The 26761-nt window shown below is 43.0% G+C and overlaps 2 protein-coding genes across 4 annotated transcripts; both read right to left on the bottom strand.

Annotated features, from left to right (window-relative positions):
• Window positions 1–720: 720 nt before the first annotated feature.
• LOC112257710 (ras-related protein Rab-4B-like) lies at window positions 721–7743 on the bottom strand. Of its 3 annotated transcripts, none has more exons than XM_024431493.2 (8): window positions 7546–7743; window positions 7141–7221; window positions 6750–6864; window positions 6213–6275; window positions 5930–6084; window positions 4355–4450; window positions 1660–1826; window positions 721–1491 (listed from the first exon to the last, which is right to left on the bottom strand). In XM_024431493.2, the coding sequence occupies exons 1-7, from the start codon at window positions 7559–7561 to the stop codon at window positions 1708–1710; spliced, it is 645 nt and encodes a 214-aa protein (XP_024287261.2). In that variant the 5' UTR covers window positions 7562–7743; the 3' UTR covers window positions 721–1491; window positions 1660–1707. The 3 variants fall into 3 exon arrangements, with proteins under 3 accessions (XP_024287261.2, XP_042182664.1, XP_042182663.1); XM_042326730.1 differs by having other exon boundaries at window positions 721–1463; XM_042326729.1 differs by having other exon boundaries at window positions 721–1448.
• A 1652-nt stretch (window positions 7744–9395) lies between these two features.
• Window positions 9396–22274, bottom strand: LOC112257711 (reticulon-1-A). Its single transcript, XM_024431494.2, has 7 exons — window positions 22109–22274; window positions 11298–11508; window positions 10947–11085; window positions 10202–10271; window positions 9949–9995; window positions 9773–9831; window positions 9396–9531 (listed from the first exon to the last, which is right to left on the bottom strand). The coding sequence occupies exons 1-7, from the start codon at window positions 22119–22121 to the stop codon at window positions 9429–9431; spliced, it is 642 nt and encodes a 213-aa protein (XP_024287262.1). The 5' UTR covers window positions 22122–22274; the 3' UTR covers window positions 9396–9428.
• Window positions 22275–26761: the final 4487 nt, after the last annotated feature.

Below are 26761 nucleotides of genomic sequence, written 5' to 3'. Positions count from 1 at the left end.
CCCAAGGTGCAGGAGTCCGGCTCAATTTAACACTGAATATGCTCATCCTATGTTGACGGATTGTGTTTGTTTCTTAGCCACACTCATAGAAATAGAAAGTCATAGCAGTAGAAAGTTTAATGAACATTTGGTTAAATAATTTATTAATTCAAGATCATACAGGCTTTGCAAAGAGGGGCAGTTCTTCTGTTCAACAGTTACATCTAGCACACATAGTGATACATTTTATGGATAGACCGGTCATACGTAAGATCATAGTCCAGATATATGCAAAAATGGTAGATTTTCACATTTGTGCTTTACATCAAGTAAATACACCAATTATCACTCAATCTATCAATGACATTCTGGTTAGAATGGATTTAGATATGGCCTTAACACTTTCATAATCATTGCACAACACCTTACACATTTAAAATACATAGTTGTTGCCCCAAACTTGGAGATTATGATAGTCAGTCAAAGATATTAAAGCTGAGATCTGCGAAAGGTGAAACAGTGTAATGTTTTCGGCGCATTTGTTATTGTTTTGATTTTGAAACAGAGGATATGAGCATCCAGCATTGTGGTAAAAAAAATTTAAAAAAAAAAAAAACCTGCCGTTCCATGATTGCATTACAGAGGAGACTGGTGGGAGGAGCTGTAAGAGGATGGGCTCATTGTAATGGCTGAAATTGAATAAATGGAACAGTATCAAACATATGGAAACCATATGCTTGACTATGTTCCATTTACTCCATTCCAGCCATTACAATGAGCCCATCCTCTTACAGCTCCTCCCACCAGCCTCCTCTGCCATGCAATGATGTCTGAGGGGGAAAAACAGTGTTCATTGTTTGAAGTAACTTCTTTGTTGTTGTAATAGAGCAAACAAGATGTTTCACCGATAAGGATTCCAGCTTTAACGTTGTAACAATTTTCACACACACATTCACACATTACAGTATGTGTACACGGTGACTACAACAAGTCCCCAGCTTTTTTTCAGTCTCTTAAAACATTGTACACAAATATCACATAAATGTTATATTTCCTTTTGATATATTTACAATATCTTACAGCTTTCAACACAACCAATAAATAGGCTTAACTTTTATAGAGATTAGACACAAATTAACGTCTGATGTTCTCCTTACACCATCAGAGTTTGAACAGTGAGAGGTTTGTGAGCTGCTGTGGCTGCTTCTGAGTAAAAACATTGAAAACAAATGTCCTGTGTGTGTCCATTGGCCTGGCTCTGTGACTGATCAGTCCTCTCTGCTGATGTCACTTGTATTCCCTGGCGACACGGACTGGAGCAGTAGTCAGAGAGAGAAAGGCCTGGAGGAGAGTAGCTCCGTGACAACCCAGATAGCTCCGTGACAACCGAGCCCACATTTTTACACAGGGTCTCTCCAGAAGTAGTCCAAGTGCAGGGGTCAAGAGTCACAGGGCAGTCCTCCAAAGGCCTGAGTGTGCAGAGACTGTTAGAAGATAGATTTACATCGGGGCCTAGAGAGAGATGTAACTGTTAACCTATCTTTAAGTGCTCTAAAAATCATAAATCAAGGAAATCACAGCAGATGATCAATTGAAGGAACACTCAACACTTGAAATACACATGTAATTGCAAACAGCCACACTGTTATCAGTACAGGTTTAACGAAATGAACTACTTACCTGGAGACATGGGTTCTGTGTGTCTTAGAGCTAGGTTAGCATTAGCCTTTAACAGTTGCACTGATCTCTGCCCTGTGCTGAGCCAGCCTGTGGCGACTGGCGAAGCTGTCTCACCGTTGTATCACCATACTGGATCCCTGAGCCCATCCGTTCCGGGTCTAACTCACCTACAGACGAGACACATCCACATATTAAACACATGAGAAAATTAATTAATAGATATATATTACAGTTCACAGTTCCACAGTTCAGTACAGTTCACACACAGTTGTCACTTTAGGTCATGTGAATGCATTTTTAATTTTTTTATTTCACCTTTATTTAACCAGGTAAGCTAGTTGAGAACAAGTTCTCATTTGCAACTGCGACCTGGCCAAGATAAAGCATAGCACATACAACAACACAGAGTTACACATGGAATGAACAAAACATACAGTCAATAATACAGTATAAAAAAAAGAAAACAAAGTCTATTTACAGTGAGTGCAAATAAGGTCAAATAAGGGAGTTAATGCAATGAATTGGCCATGGTGGCAAAGTAATTACAATATGGCAATTAAACACTGGAATGGTAGATATGCAAAAGATGGATGTGCAAGTAGAGATACTGTGGTGCAAAAGGAGCTAAATAAATAAATACAGTATGGGAATGAGGTAGATAGATGGGCTGTATACAGATGGGCTATGAACAGGTGCAGTGATCTGTGAGCTGCTCTGACAGCTGGTTCTTAAAGCTAGTGAGGGAGATGGGAATCTCCAGCTTCAGTGATTTTTGTAGTTCGTTCCAGTCAGTGGCAGCAGAGAACTGGAAGGAAAGGTGACCAAAGGAAGAATTGGCTTTGGGGGTGACCAGTGAGATATACCTGCTGGAGCGTGTGCTACGAGTGGGTGCTGCTATGGTGACCAGCCAGCTGAGATAGGGTGGTGCTTTACCTAGCAGAGACTTGTAGATAACCTGTAGCCAGTGGGTTTGGCGACGAGTATGAAGCGAGGGCCAGCCAACGAGAGCGTACAGGTCGCAGTGGTGGGTAGTATATGGGGCTTTGGTGACAAAACGGATGGCACTGTGATAGACTACATCCAGTTTGCTGAGTAGAGTGTTGGAGGATATTTTATAGATGACATCGCCGAAGTCAAGGATCGGTAGAATGGTCAGTTTTACGAGGGTATGTTTGGCAGCGTGAGTGAAGGAAGCTTTGTTGCGAAATAGGAAGCCGATTCTAGATTACATTTTTGATTGGAGATGCTTAATGTGAGTCTGGAAGGAGAGTTTACAGTCTAGCCAGACACCTAGGTATTTGTAGTTATCCACGTATTCTAAGTCAGAGCCGTCCAGAGTAGTGATGCTGGATGGGCGGGCAGGTGCGGGCAATGATCGGTTGAATAGCATGCATTTAGTTTTATTTGCGTTTAAGAGCAGTTTGAGGCCACGGAAGGAGAGTTGTATGGCATTGAAGCTGGTCTGGTGGTTAGTTAACACAGTGTCCAAAGAAGGGCCAGAAGTATACAGAATGGTGTCATCTGCGTAGAGGTGGATTAGAGAATCACCAGCAGCAAGAGCGACATCATTGATGTATACAGAGAAGAGAGTCGGCCCGAGAATTGAACCCTGTGGCACCCCCATAGAGACTGCCAGAGGTCCGGACAACAGGCCCTCCGATTTGACACACTGAGCTCTATCAGAGAAGTAGTTGGTGAACCAGGCGAGGCAATCATTTGAGAAACCAAGGCTGTTGAGTCTGCCAATAAGAATGTGGTGATTGACCGAGTCGAAAGCCTTGGCCAGGTCGATGAATACAGCTGCACAGTAATGTCTCTTATCGATGGCGGTTATGATATCGTTAAGGACCTTGAGCGTGGCTGAGGTGCACCCATGACCAGCTCGGAAACCAGATTGCATAGCGGAGAAGGTACGATGTGATTCAAAATGGTCAGTAATCTGTTTGTTAACATGGCTTTCAAAGACCTTAGAGATGCAGGGTAGGATAGATATAGGACTGTAGCAGTTTGGGTCTAGAGTGTCTCCCCCTTTGAAGAGGGGGATGACAGCGGCAGCTTTCCAATCTTTGGGAATCTCAGACGATACGAAAGAGAGGTTGAACAGGTTAGTAATAGGGGTTGCAACAATTTCGGCAGATAATTTAAGAAAGAGAGGGTCCAGATTGTCTAGCCCGGCTGATTTGTAGGGGTCCAGATTTTGCAGGTCTTTCAGAACGTCAGCTATCTGGATATGGGTGAAGGAGAAATGGTGGGGTCTTGGGCGGGTTGCTGTGGAGGGTGCCGGGCTGTTGACCGGGGTAGTGGTAGCCAGGTGGAAAGCATGGCAAGCCGTAAAGAAATGCTTTTTGAAATTCTCAATTATAGTGGATTTGTCAGTTGTAACAGTGTTTCCTAGCCTCAGAGCAGTGGGCAGCTGGGAGGAGGTGCTCTTATTCTCCATGTACTTTACAGTGTCCCAGAACTTTTTTGAGTTTGTACTGCAGGATGCAAATTTCTGTTTAAAAAAGCTAGCCTTAGCTTTCCTAACTGCCTGTGTATATTGATTCCTAACATCCCTGAAAGGTTGCATGTCACGGGGGCTATTCGATGCTAATGCAGAATGCCACAGGATGTTTTGCATGCAATTCCCTAGTGCACAACATGGCTCCTCGTGCAGCTATTAGTAATAAGTGAGTGTAAGTGTGTGTGTTATTACCTGAATCTATCTTGTTGAGGATGGTGCGACCACATTTAAGGAAGGCCTCCTCCACATTCTCTCCGGTGAGGGCACTCGTCTCCAGGAACATCAGTTCTGTTTTTATAACAACAAAGAGAGACAACATGGATAAAAAGACCAATCTCCTTTATCTATAGTCACAAACATCACCCATCTTTAAAGTCGTAAACATCACCCGTCTTTAGATAGTCGCAAACATCACCCGTCTTTATAGTCGCATCATCACCTGTCTTTATAGTCACAAACATCACCCGTCTTTATAGTCGCAAACATCACCCGTCTTTATAGTTGCAAACATCACCCGTCTTTATAGTCGCAAACATCACCCGTCTTTATAGTCGCAAACATCACCCGTCTTTATAGTCGCAAACATCACCAGTCTTTATAGTCGCAAACATCACCAGTCTTTATAGTCGCAAACATCACCCGTCTTTATAGTCAAACATCACCAGTCTTTATAGTCACAAACATCACCCGTCTTTATAGTCGCAAACATCACCCGTCTTTATAGTCGCAAACATCACCCGTCTTTATAGTCGCAAACATCACCAGTCTTTATAGTCGCAAACATCACCCGTCTTTATAGTCAAACATCACCCGTCTTTATAGTCAAACATCACCCGTCTTTATAGTCACAAACATCACCCATCTTTATAGTTGCAAACATCACCCGTCTTTATAGTCGCAAACATCACCCGTCTTTATAGACGCAGACATTACCCATCTTTATAGACGCAGACATCACCCGTCTTTATAGTCACAAACATCACCCATCTTTATAGTCACAAACATCACCCGTCTTTAAAGACGCAAACATCAACCATCTTTATAGTCGCAAACATCACCCGTCTTTATAGTCGCAAACATCACCCGTCTTTATAGTCACAAACATCACCCGTCTTTATAGTTGCAAACATCACCCGTCTTTAAAGATGCAAACATCAACCGTCTTTCGATCACTACGCAGGGTCATGTCAAATCAAATTATATTTGTCACATGCGCCAAACACAACAGATGTAGACTTTACCGTGAAGTGCTTACTTACGAGCCCTTTCCCAACATTGCAAATTTAAAAACGAAGAAAATTTACTAATAAAAATTGAAAATAGTAACACAATAAATAACAATAACGAGGCTATATAGAAGGAGTACTGGTACCGGGTCAATGTGCAGGGGTACGAAGTAATTGAGGTAATGTAGGTAGGGATAAAAGTGACTATGCAATCAGGATAGATAATAAACAGATTAGCAGCAGCGTATGTGGAGTATGTGAAAGTGTGTGTGGCGTCAATATGCATGTGTGTGTGTGTTTTGTGTGAGTTCTTGAGTGCAGTGAGTGTTTTTGAGTGCAGTGAGTCCAGTGAGTGTGCATAGACTCAGTGTAAGAGAGTCAGTGCAAAAAAGAGTCAATGCATTAGTCCGGTTAGCCATTTGATTAACTATTCAGCAGTCTTATGGCTTGTGGGTAGAAGCTGTTCAGATGCCTTTTGGTCCCAGACTTATATAGTCATCGGGCTACATTATCACAATGCAGGGTCATTAGGCTACATTACCGTTCTCCTGGGCGAAGCGGGCTGCCTCAAGGAAGGTGACCTCTCTGTCAGCCTCCAGGTCTTTCTTGTTCCCACACAGGATGATGACAATGTTTGGACTGGCCAGCGTTCGAGCGTCTGTCAACCAGTTGGTCAGGGCATTATACGTTTCCCGACTTGGTTACACAGACAGATAGACAGAGGTATAATTATGTTTAAAATTCACTGACGTGGCTGCAATGGAATAAAGTGATATTGTGAACTGTGACTGTTGACTTGGAATTGGTCTAAATCAGGGTCTTACCTGGTGATGTCATAAACCAGGAGAGCCCCTGCTGCCCCTCTGTAATAACTGCGAGTCACTGACCTGAAAGTGGGGGGGAAGAGTCAGAGCAGACTCTTAGAACATCCACAAATACTATCTCATGATCTAATCCAATCTATCTGATGATCTCATCCCAGTCATTTGAATGTCTCTCAAATGACCCCAGTAACAACCTCTCTCCAATCAAATGAACATCCTGCTGAGATAACATTAGGCAGTCATGCACAGATAACATGCTTCCTGTTAATGTGCACTATTTAACTTATTTTAAATTACATTTTTATTTAACTAGGCAAGTCAGTTAAGATCAAATTATTATTTACAATGACGGCCTACCCCGGCCAAACCCTAACCCGGACAGCGCTGGGCCAATTGTGCGCCACCCTATGGGACTCCCAATCACGGCAGCTTATGATACAGCCTGGAATTGAACCAGGGTCTGTAGTGACGCCTCTAGCATTGAGATGCAGTGCCTTAGACCGCTGCCCCACTCAGGGGCCCAGTAAAGCTACCTACCGGAATCGTTCCTGTCCAGCTGTGTCCCAGATCTGCAGCTTGATCGTCTTACCGGCGACCATCACCACCCGGGAGCCAAACTCCACCCCAATGGTGTGGCTGGAGTCCTGCTTGACTACATGGTACAGAACAGAAAACACAGTACAGTACAGACACCATAGTTAATTACACTCTCTGTTACATTTGGTAGAGGAGCATTGCTGTCATCTTTCATGTTGTGTGATACAACTTAATGTAAAAGTAGAGTAAACTTATCCAAAAACCTGGTTGTGAATACCATTACAGTACCCTACGTTAACATTACAGTACCTTGTCCGTGGGGCAGTGATCTTTAAGACATGACCTCTTTCTGGAAGTTCAACATAATCACTATAATAACAATTTGACTTACACTTGTTTTCTATAAATTGATGGAGAAGACAGGATTTCCCTGATCCTGCACTTCCAATCACCAAGAATTTAAAAAGGAAATCTGGAAAAGAATAATGGGGGGAAAAAATCAATAATACATTTACTACATCACACGACGACAGACTGACCACAAGGCGGAAGCCAAGAGCAGGGTGTTGTTGAAAGCCACTAGCAATGTAATTTTCTCACAATTTAAACAGAAGCAGTGGTTAAGGGTTCCTGGCGACGACTGATAAAGATTTAGAAAACTAGATGTTGTAAGTAATGGTTGACAACTTGCTATAGGCGGCTATCTAGCTTGCAAGCTTCATCTTGTTTCTTGTCCCAGACGAAAGAACGGACATTTAGGTTAGGAGACAGTGAAGCCAGATATTGCTTTGCTTACCATACGTTTCTGTCATTTCCTTTGATGTCTTCAAGCTCTTCAAGTGCCGCAATGTCAATTACAAACTATTTGCTTATCAAATATGAAGACTATATTTCACAAATTGGCATAAATCCCATTTAATCAGAAGAGTTCATCTCATTTACCATCCAAGACAGAGGCATAGGGTTGACAGGACGTGATGACGAAAATTTCAACGCTCTAGCTACGTAAAATGATTTGTTTACCGAGGTTGTAACAAGTTACCACAGTCACAAAGTCAAAATTGTATATCGTAAAAATTCATAAAAACATAAAGTAGCTTTTTGGTATTAATTTAAGGTTACGGTTTAGCATAAGGTTAGCAATGTGGTTAAGGTTAGATTTAAAATCAGATTTTAAGAACATTCATTGTAAAATAGGCGGGGTTTATGACTTTGTGGCTGTGCTAAAATAGTGACGACCGTTTTCAGAGAGGTGTCAAGATAACTGTGGTGCATAATCTTGGACATAGCCTCTGTTGCCTGTAGCTGTTTGATCTATATTTTACGCTGACTCAACCTGTCAGTTGCAATACTTTTGATGTTAACATGTATTCAGCTATTATGTGTTTTGTGGATCATTCAGTTATATTTCAGTTATATTAATTGCTACATTGTAATTACTTCGTCACTCAGGCCTATTTATTGCCTTACCTACCTAATCTTACCTCATTTGCGCACACTGTATATAGACTTTTCTATTGGGTTATTGACTGTACGTTTGTTTATTCCATGTGTAACTCTATGTTGTTGTTTGTGTCGCACTACTTTGCTTTATCTTGGCCAGGTCGCAGTTGTAAATGAGAACTTGTTCTCAACTGGCCTACCTGGTTAAATAAAGGTGAAATAAAATAACAAAAAATATTTCTGATAATTATTTAGGGCTACATAATCATAAAATGTTGTAGAATGATTTATTTTTATGAATAATTAAACGATATAGCCTAATGTGCATGTGTGTCTGTCTGTCATCTTTCTGTCTGTCCTCATCCTTTGACAATGACATTCTGAGATGCCAAAAGATATGAATTAATAGGAGCCGTTTAGAAATTGTGAAACATTTATTCAACAATTTAAACAAAAATCCCCCCAAAAGTTTGCCACTTTTGAGTAAGTACCCATTCACCCATTCTCACACTTACTTTGAGAAGTACCCATTTTCACACTTACTTTCAGTAAGTACCCATTCTCACACTTTGAGTGTACTCTCAAAGTCAATTACAGTTTTGGGCATGTGGTTAAGATAGCCAGTATTCACCCTGTGTTGTCTTAGGATGGCATGTGTTATGTGGTATAAAAACAAATATTTGACTCATGACAAGGCAAGCTTGTTGTCTTTTAGATTTAAATTTGAAAAATCCTCCTGTCTTGACCTGGAGGCATAAGTGAGCGATTTCCTCTTAGATAGGCCAGCTGTAAAGTCGTAATTGGCTATAATTTATTTTAAAAATGAACGAAAACAAAAATGTACTTTTTGGTCTTAATTTAAGGTTAGTGTTAGGCATTAGGGTTAGCAGTGTGGTTAAGGTTAGGTTTAAAATCTGATTTTATGACTTTGTGGCTGTCAGCTAGTGCTTTGAGAACAAGATTTGTGACGTAGAATGATGCATTTGTCTGTAAACATCTTCAGTAGGCCTATGTGTACCAAGACCAAACACTGGATTTGAAATCTGGCTTCCATTCACAGACACCACAAAAAATGGAAATATGGAAATATAAAAGCACCAGTAGCCTCCCAAATTCCCCCCCGTACCCCAACTCCCCTCTTCAGAGTTGCCCAGCCCCTGATCCCAGGTGGCATGATAAGATAAGAAGTATGAGTGACCCCCCTCTTTTCCCATAGATCCCCCTCCCTCTGTCTCATCACTTTGACTTGAGTTTGTGTTTTGGGGCCGGGGTGGGAGTGGGGGTTGTGGCAGATGTAGTCGCAGGAGAGGGTCTCAGTTTACTGTACAACATCTTAAACCTGCAAAGACAAAAGGGATCCTTTCAAAATGGGGAAGTCAGTGTTTTTTGAATGGCGTCAAAAAATGACATACATTAAGAGATATTTGTAATGTGGCTAGCAAAGGTTTGTTGGGTTATAGTGACATGAATGTTCTAGAACAGGATATTAAATGTCCCTGTAGGGTTTAGTGATAAAATTAGCCATATAAAAAATGAGAACAGTCATATCAGTCATTTGAACAGGCTTGTGCAGCACTTACAAGTTTTTGATTTTCGTCAGGAGGCCTCTGACCGCTTTGCTAATCCTTTTCATTCGCCCCTGTCATCCAAACACGTGTAGATTAGACACAGTCCTTTGTTTGCTGCTGTTATGTGGATTACATTATAATAATCTCTCAACAAATAGTCTATGAACAACAGGAGCTCACTGCCTCACCTGCATTTGTTTGTAGAACAGAGGAAGAGAGAAAACACAGATGACACCTGCGAAAGAGACAGAGAAGGAAATCAGATCAACAAACTATGTTCACGTTATTATTTACAGATCAGAGCAGTTGGGGGAGTTTCAAGTATGAATGAAACAGGACTTATTAGGAGATAATTATCAGATGTATGAGGATGGTTCTGTAGGACAGTGTGGTGTAAGACAGTCAGATAGACAGGTGTTGAGTGGATTAGTAGGGTCTCACCAACTATCACCAGGGTCAGACCATTGGTAGTGATGCCCATATAGGTCAACACGTACAGCAGCACCACAAACTGAAAACAGAGCAACAGCTTTTTAGATTGGCATTGTTTGGCAACATAAGCGATAGCATGTGAGTTTATGAAGCAATGATTATGTTTTGTTGATGTATTGCTTACAGCTCAGAGCTCAGGAGAACCAGTTATGTTGTCTGATTCAAGTGTTGGTGATTATGTGACTTTGACTTCTACCTTCCTCCCTAGGCCCCACACACATTTGTATTTGTATTATTTATGGAAAAAGGCAGCAGCTACTCTTCCTGGGTTCTAGCTAAATTAAGGCAGTTATACCACCTTTAAAACATTACAATACATTCACAACAGATTTCAGAACACATTAAGTGTGTTCCCTCAGGTCACTACACGACTACCACATATCTACAACACAAAATCCATGTGTAGGTGTTTGTATGTTATTGTTTCTGTGTATGCATATGTTTGTGTTGCTTCGCAGTCTCCGCTGTTCCATAAGGTGTATTTTTATCTGTTTTTTAAATCTAATTTTACTGCTTGCATGAGTTACTTGATGTGGAATAGAGTTCCATGTAGTCATGGCTCTATATAGTAATGTGCGCCTTCCGTAGTCTGTTTTGGACTTAGGGACTGTGAAGAGACCTCATTACGGTATAGTACAGTAATACACTGAATTTTCTCTTAGTTTTCTGAGGGACATTGGTAATGGCCCCTGACCTTGATGGAGTCCATGATGCTGTCGATGAAGAGCAGGCGTTTGATCTCTGTGATGGCGAAGGCCATCATTAGCACGACCTCCTCCACCACCAACACGGTCTCCTCATCTGTCAGAGAGCTGTCGTCTCCTATATAAGACCTGGTACCACACACACGCATGCACACACACACAGACACACGCACAAACACATTATCAAACAAATACCAAGTTTCAAGAAGAATGTTCTACCAACAGATGCACAGAGTCATTCACAGATGACTATTGGTTTTTCATGCTCCAATGATTACATATTGAGGTTGAATCATGTTTCTCTAAACTACAGCATCATAACTGCTGTAAACTGTGCTTACTGAAAGGGGTGCACTCCTTCAGGGATCTTCCGTATCAGCTCTAGGAGTTTGTAGTAGAGGCGTAGGGGGAAGGTGAGACACATGATGGAGATACACAGGTAGGACAGCATGGTGACGGAACTGAGCTGGAACAGGCTAGCCAGGCCTATCACCAGCCCTGTGACCACCAGCCCTGTCTTCCCCACATCCCGCCAGTAGATCAGGTCCATTACTGCAAAGAGACAGTGAGAGGATGGAGCGGGTATAGATAATTAAGTCCATTATTTATTCATTCATTAATAAGTGGTGGAAGACAATAAGTGAATGGGATGGAGAGATAGATGAGTCGTAGAGATTAATAAGTGACTTCCATTCTGTGAGGATTTTTATTTTTATTTTTTTGCAGCCACCATTCCAAACATCAGAGTCTGTTGTTCCTCATAGGACGATCTTAGAACAGACTCTGAGCAGCCAAAGAGAGAAAGTTCTGGGTCAGGTTCAATGGCCCTCTCATTTACCTTTGAATACCAAAGATGTTTCTCCAAAAATGATTGAGTAGGGGCAGAGCCAAAAAAGATGAGTTAAAATGAACCCTCTGAGGCTTTACATTTGTCACACAGCGGGGAGACCTGGGGGTAAAGTCTATGCAATTTGGTTTTGGAGTAGTGAAGTCTATGCATGACTTTGTATTGTATCAATTGATACAGTGCCTTGCGAAAGTATTCGGCCCCCTTGAACTTTGCTACCTTTTGCCACATTTCAGGCTTCAAACATAAAGATATAAAACTGTATTTTTTTGTGAAGAATCAACAACAAGTGGGACACAATCATGAAGTGGAACGACATTTATTGGATATTTCAAACTTTTTTAACAAATCAAAAACTGTAAAATTGGGCGTGCAAAATTATTCAGCCCCCTTTAAGTTAATACTGTACTTCCGGCGCCGACAGAGATGGCCGCCTCACTTCGCGTTCCTAGGAAACTATGCAGTTTTTTGTTTTTTTACATGTTATTTCTTACACGAGTACCCCAGGTCATCTTAGGTTTCATTACATACAGCCGAGAAGAACTACTGAATATAAGATCAGCGTCAACTCACCATCAGTACGACCAAGAATATGTTTTTCGCGATGCGGATCCTGTGTTCTGCCTTACAACCAGTGTAACTGAGTGGATTACATGCAGCGACCCAAAAAAACGACTCAGAAAAAGAGGGAAACGAAGCGGTCTTCTGGTCAGACTCCAGAGACGGGCACACCGTGCACCACTCCCTAGCATTCTTCTCGCCAATGTCCAGTCTCTTGACAACAAGGTTGATGAAATCCGAGCAAGGGTAGCATTCCAGAGGGACATCAGAGACTGCAACGTTCTCTGCTTCACGGAAACATGGCTAACCGGAGAGACGCTATCCGAAGCGGTGCAGCCAGCGGGTTTCTCCACGCATCGCGCCGACAGAAACAAACATCTTTCTGGTAAGAAGAGGGGCGGGGCGTATGCCTTATGACTAACGTGACATGGTGTGATGACAGAAACATACAGGAACTCAAATCCTTCTGTTCACCTGATTTAGAATTCCTCACAATCAAATGTAGACCGCATTATCTACCAAGAGAATTCTCTTCGATTATAATCACAGCCGTATATATCCCCCCCCAAGCAGACACATCGATGGCTCTGAACAAACTTTATTTAACTCTCTGCAAACTGGAAACGATTTATCCGGAGGCTGCATTCATTGTAGCTGGGGATTTTAACAAGGCTAATCTGAAAACAAGACTCCCTAAATGTTATTAGCATATCGATTGGGCAACCAGGGGTGGAAAGACCGTGGATCATTGTTACTCTAACTTCCGCGACGCATATAAGGCCCTGCCCCGCCCCCCTTTCGGAAAAGCTGACCACGACTCCATTTTGTTGATCCCTGCCTACAGACAGAAACTAAAACAAGAAGCTCCCACGCTGAGGTCTGTCCAACGCTGGTCCGACCAAGCTGACTCCACACTCCAAGACTGCTTCCATCACGTGGACTGGGAGATGTTTCGTATTGCGTCAGACAACAACATTGACGAATACGCTGATTCGGTGTGCGAGTTCATTAGAACGTGCGTTGAAGATGTCGTTCCCATAGCAACGATTAAAACATTCCCTAACCAGAAACCTTGGATTGATGGCAGCATTCGTGTGAAACTGAAGGCACGAACCACTGCTTTTAATCAGGGCAAGGTGTCTGGTAACATGACTGAATACAAACAGTGCAGCTATTCCCTCCGCAAGGCTATCAAACAAGCTAAGCGCCAGTACAGAGACAAAGTAGAATCTCAATTCAACGGCTCAGACACAAGAGGCATGTGGCAGGGTCTACAGTCAATCACGGACTACAGGAAGAAACCCAGCCCAGTCACGGACCAGGATGTCTTGCTCCCAGGCAGACTAAATAACTTTTTGCCCGCTTTGAGGACAATACAGTGCCACTGACACGGCCTGCAACGAAAACATGCGGTCTCTCCTTCACTGCAGCCGAAGTGAGTAAGACATTTAAACGTGTTAACCCTCGCAAGGCTGCAGGCCCAGACGGCATCCCCAGCCGCGCCCTCAGAGCATGCGCAGACCAGCTGGCCGGTGTGTTTACGGACATATTCAATCAATCCCTATACCAGTCTGCTGTTCCCACATGCTTCAAGAGGGCCACCATTGTTCCTGTTCCCAAGAAAGCTAAGGTAACTGAGCTAAACGACTACCGCCCCGTAGCACTCACATCCGTCATCATGAAGTGCTTTGAGAGACTAGTCAAGGACCATATCACCTCCACCCTACCTGACACCCTAGACCCACTCCAATTTGCTTACCGCCCAAATAGGTCCACAGACGATGCAATCTCAACCACACTGCACACTGCCCTAACCCATCTGGACAAGAGGAATACCTATGTGAGAATGCTGTTCATCGACTACAGCTCGGCATTCAACACCATAGTACCCTCCAAGCTCGTCATCAAGCTCGAGACCCTGGGTCTCGACCCCGCCCTGTGCAACTGGGTTCTGGACTTCCTGACGGGCCGCCCCCAGGTGGTGAGGGTAGGCAACAACATCTCCTCCCCGCTGATCCTCAACACTGGGGCCCCACAAGGGTGCGTTCTGAGCCCTCTCCTGTACTCCCTGTTCACCCACGACTGCGTGGCCATGCACGCCTCCAACTCAATCATCAAGTTTGCAGACGACACAACAGTGGTAGGCTTGATTACCAACAATGACGAGACGGCCTACAGGGAGGAGGTGAGGGCCCTCGGAGTGTGGTGTCAGGAAAATAACCTCACACTCAACGTCAACAAAACTAAGGAGATGATTGTGGACTTCAGGAAACAGCAGAGGGAACACCCCCATCCACATCGATGGAACAGTAGTGGAGAGGGTAGCAAGTTTTAAGTTCCTCGGCATACACATCACAGACAAACTGAATTGGTCCACTCACACAGACAGCATCGTGAGGAAGGCGCAGCAGCGCCTCTTCAACCTCAGGAGGCTGAAGAAATTCGGCTTGTCACCAAAAGCACTCACAAACTTCTACAGATGCACAATCGAGAGCATCCTGGCGGGCTGTATCACCGCCTGGTATGGCAACTGCACCTTCCTCAACCGTAAGGCTCTCCAGAGGGTAGTGAGGTCTGCACAACGCATCACCGGGGGCAAACTACCTGCCCTCCAGGACACCTACACCACCCGATGCTACAGGAAGGCCATAAAGATCATCAAGGACATCAACCACCCGAGCCACTGCCTGTTCACCCCGCTGTCATCCAGAAGGCGAGGTCAGTACAGGTGCATCAAAGCTGGGACCGAGAGACTGAAAAACAGCTTCTATCTCAAGGCCATCAGACTGTTAAACAGCCACCACTAACATTGAGTGGCTACTGCCAACACACTGTCAATGACACTGACTCTACTCCAGCCACTTTAATAATGGGAATTGATGGGAAATGATGTAAATATATCACTAGCCACTTTAAACAATGCTACCTTATATAATGTTACTTACCCTACATTATTCATCTCATATGCATACGTAGATACTGTACTCTATATCATCGACTGCATCCTTATGTAATACATGTATCACTAGCCACTTTAACTATGCCACTTGGTTTACATACTCATCTCATATGTATATACTGTACTCGATATCATCTACTGTATCTTGCCTATGCTGCTCTGTACCATCACTCATTCATATATCCTTATGTACATATTCTTTATCCCCTTACACTGTGTATAAGACAGTAGTTTTTTTGGAATTGTTAGTTAGATTACTTGTTCGTTATTACTGCATTGTCGGAACTAGAAGCACAAGCATTTCGCTACACTCGCATTAACATCTGCTAACCATGTGTATGTGACAAATAAAATTTGATTTGATTTGATTTGATGATTTTACTTTGTAGCGCCACCTTTTGCTGCGATTACAGCTGTAAGTCGCTTGGGGTATGTCTCTCTCAGTTTTGCACATCGAGAGACTGAAATTTTTTCCCATTCCTCCTTGCAAAACAGCTCGAGCTCAGTGAGGTTGGATGGAGAGCATTTGTGAACAGCAGTTTTCAGTTCTTTCCACAGATTCTCGATTGGATTCAGGTCTGGACTTTGACTTGGCCATTCTAACACCTGGATATGTTTATTTTTGAACCATTCCATTGTAGATTTTGCTTTATGTTTTGGATCATTGTCTTGTTGGAAGACAAATCTCCGTCCCAGTCTCAGGTCTTTTGCAGACTCCATCAGGTTTTCTTCCAGAATGGTCCTGTATTTGGCTCCATCCATCTTCCCATCAATTTTAACCATCTTCCCTGTCCCTGCTGAAGAAAAGCAGGCCCAAACCATGATGCTGCCACCACCATGTTTGACAGTGGGGATGGTGTGTTCAGGGTGATGAGCTGTGTTGCTTTTACGCCAAACATAACGTTTTGCATTGTTGCCAAAAAGTTCCATTTTGGTTTCATCTGACCAGAGCACCTTCTTCCACATGTTTGGTGTGTCTCCCAGGTGGCTTGTGGCAAACTTTAAACAACACTTTTTATGGATATCTTTAAGAAATGGCTTTCTTCTTGCCACTCTTCCATAAAGGCCAGATTTGTGCAATATACGACTGATTGTTGTCCTATGGACAGAGTCTCCCACCTCAGCTGTAGATCTCTGCAGTTCATCCAGAGTGATCATGGGCCTCTTGGCTGCATCTCTGATCAGTCTTCTCCTTGTATGAGCTGAAAGTTTAGAGGGACGGCCAGGTCTTGGTAGATTTGCAGTGGTCTGATACTCCTTCCATTTCAATATTATCGCTTGCACAGTGCTCCTTGGGATGTTTAAAGCTTGGGAAATCTTTTTGTATCCAAATCCGGCTTTAAACTTCTTCACAACAGTATCTCGGACCTGCCTGGTGTGTTCCTTGTTCTTCATGATGCTCTCTGCGCTTTTAACGGACCTCTGAGACTATCACAGTGCAGGTGCATTTATACGGAGACTTGATTACACACAGGTGGATTGTATTTATCTTCATTAGTCGTTTAGGTCAACATTGGATCATTCAGAGATCCTCACTGAACTTCTGGAGAGAGTTTGCTACACTGAAAGTAAAGGGGCTGAATAATTTTGCACGCCCAATTTTTCAGTTTTTGATTTGTTAAAAAGTTTGAAATATCCAATAAATGTCGTTCCACTTCATGATTGTGTCCCACTTGTTGTTGATTCTTCACAAAAAAATACAGTTTTATATCTTTATGTTTGAAGCCTGAAATGTGGCAAAAGGTCGCAAAGTTCAAGGGGGCCGAATACTTTCGCAAGGCACTGTATCTGGTATTGATGGAACAGGAGTGAATTCTAGAAAGGGCTTCTCCCCATAGATCATCTGAGATCTCAATATTTAACTATTTACTCCAGGTCTCCTTGAAATGACTAGTAAAGCCTCTGTACAGTTGGAAAAAAGGAGACTAATTGAGATGAGGTGTTTTGAGTTGGGAGGGCAGCTGTAGCAAATCATAAAAAATAATGTTGTACAGGGAGGGTGTCAACATTTTGAATTTTCCCTTTGATATAGTGTCTGACTTGTAAATAACGGGAAAAAAAGTGAATGGAAGAGTTTGAATGTATTATTTAATTCAAATCTAATTTTATTAGTCACATGCGCCGAATACAACAGGTGAACAGTGAAATGCTTACTTACGAGACCCTAGCCAACAATGCATTTTAAACAATATATGAACAAGAATAATAGATAAAAGTAACAAGTAATTAAAGAGCAGCAGTAAAATAACAATAGCGAGACTATATACAGGGGGGTATCAATACAGAGTCAATGTGCAGGGGCACCGGTTAGTTGAGGTAGTATGTACATGTAGGTATTAAAGTACATGTAGTTATTAAAGTGACTATGCATAGATAACAACAGAGAGTAGCAGTGGTGTAAAGAGGGGAAGGGGGGGGGCACTGCAAATAGTCTGGGTAGCTATATGACTAGATGTTCAGGAGTCTTATGGCTTGGGGGTAGAAGCTGTTTAAAAGCCTCTTGGACCTAGACTTGGCACTCCAGTACCGCTTGCCATGCAGTAGCAGAGGGAACAGTCTTTGACTCGGGTGGTTGAAGTCTTTGACAATTTTTAGGGCCTTCATCTGACACCACCTGGTATAGAGGTCCTGGATGGCTGGTTGGCCCCAGTGATGTACTGGGCCATTCGCACTACCCTCTGTAGTGCCTTGCGGTCGGAGGCTGAGCAGTTGCCATACCAGGCAGTGATGCAACCAGTCAGGATGCTCTTGATGGTGTAGCTGTAGAACCTTTTGAGGATCTGAGGACCCATGCCAAATCTTTTCAGTGTCCTAAGGGGGAATAGGTTTTGTAATGCCCTCTTCAAGACTGTCTTGGTGTGCTTGGACCATGTTAGTTTGTTTGTGATTGGACACCAAGGAACTTGAAGCTCTCAACCTGCTCCACTACGGCCCCGTCGATGAGAATGGGGGCGTGCTCTGTCCTCCTTTTCCTGTAGTTGACAATCATCTCCTTTGTCTTGATCACGTTGACAGAGATGTTGTTGTCCTGGCACCACACGGCCAGGTCTCTGACCTCCTCCCATTAGGCTGTCTCGTTGTTGTCGGTGATCAAGCCTACCACTGTTGTGTCATCGGCAAACTTAATGATGGTGTTGGAGTTGTGCCTGGCCCTGCAGTCATGAGTGAACAGGGAGTACAGGAGGGGACTGAGCACGCACCATTGAGGGGCCCCTGTGTTGAGGATCAGCGTGGCAGATATGTTGTTACCTACCCTTACCACCTGGGGGCGGTCCGTAAGGAAGTCCAGGATCCAGTTGCAGAGGGAGGTGTTTAGTCCCAGGGTCCTTAGCTTAGTGATGAGCTTTGAGGGCACTATGATGTTGAACGCTAAGCTGTAGTCAATGAATAGCATTCTCACACAGGTGTTCCTTTTGTCCAGGTGGGGAAGGGCAGTGTGGAGTGCAATAGAGATGGCATCATCTGTGGGTATGTTATATGCAAATTGGAGTGGGTCTAGGGTTTCTGGGATGATGTGAGCCATGACCAGCCTTTGAAAGCACTTCATGGCTACAGACGTGAGTGCTACGGGTCGGTAGTCATTTAAACAGGTTACCTTAGTGTTCTTGGGCACAGAGACTATGGTGGTCTGCTTGAAACATGTTGATGAATGATACTAATTGCTTATTTATGTATAAATATTCAATTGTGGTCAGACCCTTCTCCCTCCATTCAACAAACACCTTATCAGACCGAGATGGAACAAAATAATTATTAAAAAATATCAGGGTTTATACAGAGGTATCAGAGCCGTCCAGAGTAGTGATGTTGGACAGGCTGGTAGGTGCAGGTAGCGATCGGTTGAAGAGCATGCATTTAGTTTTGCTTGTACTTGAACTTTAAGATCTTGGATATTAGGATGATCTCTTATTTGTATCGCTAGGGGTTTAAGGGCGACAGGGAAGAGCAGAGGACTGAGTGGGTAGCCCAAAGGGACTTGATTTGTCTCTGTTGGTCAGAATAGAGGTTGTTGGACAGACATAAAGCATTTTGACCCAGACGATAAATGAGTCACCAAATCCAAACCTACTGATTGCTTGAACTTGTATGACCATTCTATTTGGTCAAACGCCTTTTGAGCATCTAGCGATATAATAGCCGCCTTGAAGCCTTTCCCATGATTTGCATATAGACTGTTAAGCAGCCTACGCACATTAGAAAAATAGAACCTGCCGGAGATAAACCCTGTCTGATCCGGAGGAATAATGGCTGTTACATGTTTGTTACAGGATCTGTTACTTCTGCCTTTATTTAACATAAGGCAAATATTGGCTTCATACAATGATTTAGTCAAAATCTTATTTTCTGTTGAATCAGCCTTTACTATGAGTCATCCATATATCAATTGTCTTAAAATAATTTATTTATTAACTAACTAAACAATCACAGAAGTGCACACACAAGAAAACAAAGTAAATATGGTTACAAGAAATGATAGGGGAATGTACCCTAGTGGGCTAAACCGGCATGGCGGCTTGTTAGACAGAAGGGAAATGGGTGTCGACAGATAAGACAGATAAGTTGATAATTATAACAATTGAAATGTTAATCCTTTACACATGAACGCTCACTCATTCGGGAATAATTGCAATCAATATATATATTTACGCTCAGTGTGTCACATGATCTCTGTTGGAATCATCCTTCTTTTGAAGAATTGTCTGTCTCTCTCTCTCTGTCGTGGTTCAAATGGATACTTCAGAGTAACATTCAGCGATGTTGTCTTAGAATGGATGTTTCGGCGGTTGTCGGTCTTCGCGTTCAATGATACCGAATTCCTAGCTGCAGACTAGTGATTAGTATCAAGATTTGTTCTTGTTCTGTCTGTATCGATAGTCTAAGAGTTTAACCGCGTGTGGAGGCAAACTGGTCTGGTCTCAAACCTTGGCCCCCTCATGGTGAGGTAAACTGGTCTCAACCTTAGTCCTGTCTGTAATTGAGAGATACATGGTCTCTTGATAGAAAACCCGGGTGGGGATTTTATTTGGAAGAGCAAAAAAGGGCCTGTCCCAGGATGCAAGACCATAACTGTGCTCATGGCCGGTCCTCTGATTTAGTTAATTCAGTCCTCTGATTTAGTTAAACTAAGGGAATTGGAGTTTCCTTCATTAAACAGTCCAAAATCACATTACACAATTTCACAAACAGTATCATCCTCACTCATTCATCTTATACAACAATTAGATGTAAGCCTCATATCTGAGGCTATTGTATAAACAACGTTATGGTATTGTCTCCCATGAGTTTCACAAAATTGTACCAAATGGACCAGTTCGTAGCTGGATTCTTCACCGATCTTTTATACCTTCTCCAGAACATAAATGTTGTTCGGACCTCAAGTTTTGTGAGGTGGAAGAAATTCCTTCGTTCTCTCTATGAAAACTCACTATCTCTCTATACTGTGGCCATGAGGAGATAATCTCCTCCAGGAATGTACGACCTCTCTGACCACAGCAGCCTGGTTGTAGGAGACAGAGAGAGGGGGATGGTGCTCACTGTACCCAAAGAGGGCAACATCATGACAGTGCTCTCAAGCGGCTAGATGTTCTTTACCTTTCAGCCATCAGATTTACCACCAATGCTCCTTATAGGACACATCACTGCACTCTATACTCCTCTGTAAACTGGTCATCTCTGTATACCTGTTGCAAGACCCACTGGTTGAAGCTTTTTTATAAAACCCTCTTAGGCCTCACTCCCCCCTATCTGAGATATCTACTGCAGCCCTCATCCTCCACATACAACACCCATTCTGCCAGTCACATTCTGCTAATGGTCCCCAAAGCACACACATCCCTGGGTCGCTCCTCTTTTCAGTTTGCTGCAGCTAGCAACTTGAACGAGCTGCAACAAACACTCAAACTGGACAGTTTTATCTCAATCTCTTCATTCAAAGACTCAATCATGGACACTCTTACTGACTGTTGTGGTTGATTTGCGTGATATATTGTTGTCTCTACCTTCTTGCCCTTTGTGCTGTCGTCTGTGCCCAATAATGTTTGTACCATGTTTTGTGCTGCAAACATGTTGTGTTGCTACCATTTTGTTGTCATGTTGTGTTGCTACCATGCTGTGTTGTCATGTGTTGTTGCCTTGCTATGTTGTTGTCTTAGGTCTCTCTTTATGTAGTGTTACAGAAATCCATGTACTGTCTTTATGGTTCTGTTCACAACACATCAGTTCATAGGGTGGTGAGGCGACACACACACACACACACACACTTACACAATACATTAGACAGTAGAGAGCTGAAATGCACAGCAGATCTGCAGTGAAACTGACATGTCGTTTCGGCGACAGCTGAAACTTCCAGTGAGCACCAGTGTAAATTTAGAAGGCAATTATCTGATTACAACTAACATCCAGGAATGTTTCATAGATAGAGCTGAGTTCCCTCCTATCCCCAAACATTGACCCTAAATACCCAACAGCTGTGCCCATAATGATTCACCAACATTGGCCAAAACAGATTAAATCTCTGAGTCATCACTCCTCACAGGCATATAAGAAGAAAGAGGCTTGCTAAACACCATTCGGTCAGCAACTCATTTTGTTTTTGTTGTCTATCCCTATCTCCACCAACTGTAGCTCTCTATCAGAGAACTGATCCGAATTAATCTTCCTGCCCTGTAATTCTCCACCTGCCCAGTAGTAGAGCCCCTCTCACTGGTCCCAAACCAGCTGGAGACCTCAGCCCATACACAAAAGTCTACCTAAGACCAAGTCACATATTTACACCACCTTACCTTTGATGGCCATTTTAGCAGCTGATTGCTGTGCAAACAACCCACCCCACTCGCTTCCTCTTGCTGCTCTCCTAGAACCCCCTGCACTCCTATGGTCCTCGCTAGGATCTTTTTTTGGCCCTACCAGCCCCGTCAGCAGTATAGGGCCTTGCTGGCCTAATTTTATCCTGCCAATTGGATACCCCCTCTTTAAGGGCACACAGGCACACACACAGCCACACACTTGCACATTCACATAATGTGGGGAACCTAAGACGTCAGCATGTTTTTAAGTGCAGACAGTTCCTTGGTCTCCAGAGAGACCCTTGGTTCCTTGGCCTGTCTGTTATACAAAACAAGATCCCTAAGCCAATCATAGGAACAGGTTTTCAACAGGCCTATCACTCTACCAGAGGTCAGTATTTATGTATAGGCATTTAATCCTTATAGGAGTTACGGGTTGATTGATTTTAGGATGTTAAGAATACATAACCCATATAAAACAAAGCCCTTATGGTCGTTCGTCTTTTCAGTTTGATGCAGCTAGCAACTGGAACCAGCTGCAACAAACACTCAAACTGGACAGTTTTATCTCAATCTCTTCATTCAGAAACTCAATCATGGACACTCTTACTGACAGTTGTGGCTGCTTTGTGTGATGTATTGCTGTTTCTACCTTCTTGCCCTTTGTGCTGTTGTCTGTGCCCAATAATATTTGTACCTTGTTTTGTGCTGCAACTATGTTGTGCTGCTGCCATATTGTGTTGCTACCATGCTGTGTTGTCTTGTGTTAATGCCAAGTTGTCTTATAGGTCTCTCTTTATGTAGTGTTGTCTCGTTGTGATGTGTGTTTTGTCCTATATTTTTATTTATTAAATAATCCCCCGTCCCCGCAGGAGGAACCAAGAAGAATTGGTTCGTAACCGACTTGCCTAGTTAAATAAAACAAACAAAATGTGACATTCATACACAAAAGCAGTCTCGTAAGACAAAATTAGATTCCCCTTCATCATTGTGTATTTTTCTATTACAAAATTACAAATGAAATAATAAATCATGTGTTTGCAAAAGTATTCATCTACACTTTGTGTTTATTATATATTTTTTGATAAATAAAACATTAATAACTAAAATATAGTAGTTGCATAAGTATTCAGACCCTTTGTTTAGGCAAGCCTAAATTAGTTTAGGAGTAAAATTCAGCTTAACAAATCACATAAGTTACTTGGACTCACTGTATGAAATAATAGGGGTTGACATGATTTTTGAATGACCAACTCCTACCTCTGTCCCCCATACATATAACATCTATAAGGTCCCTCAGTCAAGTATTGAATTTCAAGCACAGATTCAAATACAAAGGCTTTTCGAAAGCCTCATAAAGAAGGGCAGTGATTGGTGGATGGGTAACAATAACAATTCAGACATTGAAAATCTCTTTAAGCGTGGTCAAGTTAATATGTATGCTGTGGACTATGTATTAAACCACCCAGACATCAAAGATACAGGCATCCTTCTGAACTGAGCTACAGGACAAGAATGAAACTGCTCAAGGATGTTACCATGAGGTCATTGGTGACTTTAAAACAGCTACAGAGTTCAATAGCTGTGATCGGAGAAAACTGAGGATGGATCAACATTGTAGTGACTCCACAATAATGACCTAAATGACAGAGTGAAAAGAATGCAAATGTACAGAATAAAAATACCCAAAACATGCATCTTGTAGGTAATTAGGCACTAAAGTAATAATGAGGGGGGAACACAGCAAAGGAACATACTTTTTGGCCTAAATGCAGAGCCTTATGTTTGGGGCAAATCCAACAACAAATCACCGAGTAACTGCCTCCTTATTTTCCCAGAGTGTTGGTGGCTGCATCATGGTATGGGTATGCTTGACATTGGCAAATACTGGAGAGTTTCCGGATTTAAAAAAAACGGGAAGGGGCTGAGCACAGGCAAAATAGGAAAACCTGCTTGTCTGATTTACACCAGAGACTGGGAGAGGAATTCACCTTTCAGCAGGATAATAACCTACAAGATTATGCCAAATTTAAACTGGAGTTGCTTACCAAGAAGACAGTGAATGTTCTTGAGTTTCCATTAGTATAATAATTGAGCCATGTTGTGAAGGAGCTAGTCCCAATGCATTAGGTTTTATCTTTACCTTGTCAGCTTAGACAGGATGACATAATAGGGGAGTTATGAACAAATGTTTTTGTTCCGTGGTGGCCAAGTTACAGATTTGACCTAAATATGCTAGAAAATCTATAGCAAGACTTGAAAATTGCTGTGTAGCCATGATCCAACATCTTGACAGAGCTGAAAGAATTTTGAAAAGAATGGGCAAATATTGCACAGGTGTGCAACGCTCTTATCGACTTACCCAAGAAGAATCACATTTGTAATCGATGCCAAGTGTTTTTAACTCAGGGAGCTGAATACTTATACATACACATCTTTAAAAATATATAACTTTCCTTTCCTTTGACATGAGTATTTTGTGTAGATTGTAGCACAATAAAATGTGAAGAAATCCGAGGAGTCTGAATACTTTTGCAAGGCACTGTGAATCTCACAAATAAAAATATTTTGTTGTGATAACTTGTGAAAGAGAAGGGTTAATATCACTAGCTTAAAAGTCCTCCCATTAATTATTGCTTAAAATGACTGCTAGAGCTGCCCAGTGACACGAGATGAGCTAAATAACATCTATGCTCGCTTCGAGGCAAATAACACTGAAACATGCATGAGAGCATGAGCTGTTCCGGACGACTGTGTGATCACGCTCTCCGGAGCCGATGTGAGTAAGAAATTTAAACAGAATATCATTCACAAGGCTGCAGGGCCAGATGGATTACCAGGACGTGTACTCCGAACATGCGCTGACCAACTGGAAAGTTTCTTCACTGACATTTTCAACCTCTCCCTGTCCGAGTGTAACGCCAACATGTTTCAAGTAGACCACCACAGTCCCTGTGCCCAAGAACACTAAGGTAACCTGCCTAAATGACTACTGACCCGTAGCACTCACGTCTGTAGCCATGAAATGCTGGTCATGGCTCACATCAACACCATTATCCCAGAAACTCTAGACCCACTCCAATTTTCAGACTGCACCAACAGATCATGCAATCGCCATTGCATTCCACACTTCCCTTTCCCACCGGGACAAAAGGAACACCGGTGTGAGAATGCTATTCATTGACTACAGCTCAGCGTTCCACACCATAGTGCCCTTAAAGCTAATCACTAAGCTAAAGACCCTGGGACTAAACATCTCCCTCTACAACTGGATCCTGGACTTCCTGATGGGCCGCCCCCAGGTGGTAAGGGTTGGTAACACATCCGCCACGCTGATCCTCAACATGTGGGTGCATACTCAGTTCCCTCCTGTATTCGCTGTTCACCCATGACTGCAAGGCCAGGCACGACTCCAACACCATCATTAAGTTCGCCGATGACACAACTGGTAGGCCTGATCACCGACAATGATGAGACAGCCTATAGGGAGGTCAGAGACCTGACCACGTGGTGCAAGGACAACCTCTCCCTCAACGTGATTGTTACGCACGCCTCTGAAGAGGGAACGCACTACCCTGCTACAACTCAACTCTCCGTGAAGCAAAAGAGGTATGGACTGTAGGACTGTACCACTTCCTAAGAATCTATTCCTTCACACGTTAATATGGGGAAAAGGGGCTGGACGGAACCAAAGCAAAGAAAGTAAATATCAAAGCACCCTCTCCTCTTACCTGCCTAACCACTACTTACCTAATTTAGCACCACCTGGTGCACTAACTAAAATACAGGGGGTGGTCCGCACAGGTCTTACCTAGTGTGCCTAGACAATGAATATACTACGGGTATATGTATGCCCGCGGGCCTCTTGCCTAAGCACTCCCTAGGTGCCTTCCCCTTTCCCCCCTGGGAACAAATTAAACAGAATATTAAACAATCCACTTCACAACAAAACTGAGAAAAAACTAACTCAGGCCATTAAAGAAGCTCTAACAAAGCAACAAACACAGAACATAACAAAGCTGCTACCAACAACAACTAACATAGTACATACCAACAACCAACATGCTATACCCCTCAGCCATCAACCGCCTCTCTCAGCAATGATCTATATCACAATCAATCTCTCTGCAATGATCTCTCTTCTGACCAGAACACTGGCTTTTATAGCTTCAGAAGGAATGGGTAATTGGCGACAGCTGCGTCTTGACGAGGGGGCGGGGTCAGCTCTCCAATTGGCAATGGAGTCGACCAATCAGCTGCTTGGGGAGAATTCAGGAAGCAGTCTCCTGAAACACACACTCAAATACACAAGCTTTAACACAGAAACTGGAGAATGTAACAGTGATCAAGACAAAGGAGATGATTGTGGACTACAGGAAAAGGAGGACCGAGCACGCCCCCATTCTAGTCGACGGGGGGCTGCAGTAGAGCAGGTTGAGAGCTTCAAGTTCCTTGGCGTCCACATCACCAACAAACTAACATGGTCCAAGCACACCAAGACAGTCGTGAAGAGGGCACGAAAAAAACCTATTCCCCCTCAGGAGACTGAAAAGATTTGGCATGGGTCCTCGGACCCTCAAAAGCTTTTACAGCTGCACCACCGAGAGCATCCTGACTGGTTGCATCACTGCTCGGCCTCCGACCGCAAGG

This window comes from Oncorhynchus tshawytscha, linkage group LG09 (genome assembly GCF_018296145.1).
Source record: "Oncorhynchus tshawytscha isolate Ot180627B linkage group LG09, Otsh_v2.0, whole genome shotgun sequence".
Classification (NCBI taxonomy): Eukaryota; Metazoa; Chordata; class Actinopteri; order Salmoniformes; family Salmonidae; genus Oncorhynchus; species Oncorhynchus tshawytscha.
The sequence above is the reverse complement of the archived record's forward strand: the minus strand, read 5'-3'. Positions and strand labels throughout refer to the sequence as shown.

Excerpts from the sequence above, each read along its gene's own strand:
- LOC112257710 (XM_024431493.2), bottom strand. Across the intron at positions 6,865-7,140 it reads TCAATTTATAGAAAACAAGT|TCAAGCAGGACTCCAGCCAC; the intron begins GTAAGTCAAATT and ends TGTACCATGTAG. Across the intron at positions 4,451-5,929 it reads CCGCTTCGCCCAGGAGAACG|AACTGATGTTCCTGGAGACG; the intron begins GTAATGTAGCCT and ends TTATAAAAACAG.
- LOC112257711 (XM_024431494.2), bottom strand. Across the intron at positions 10,272-10,946 it reads GCATCATGGACTCCATCAAG|TTTGTGGTGCTGCTGTACGT; the intron begins GTCAGGGGCCAT and ends CTCTGTTTTCAG. Across the intron at positions 9,996-10,201 it reads TCTGACCCTGGTGATAGTTG|GTGTCATCTGTGTTTTCTCT; the intron begins GTGAGACCCTAC and ends TCTCTTTCGCAG.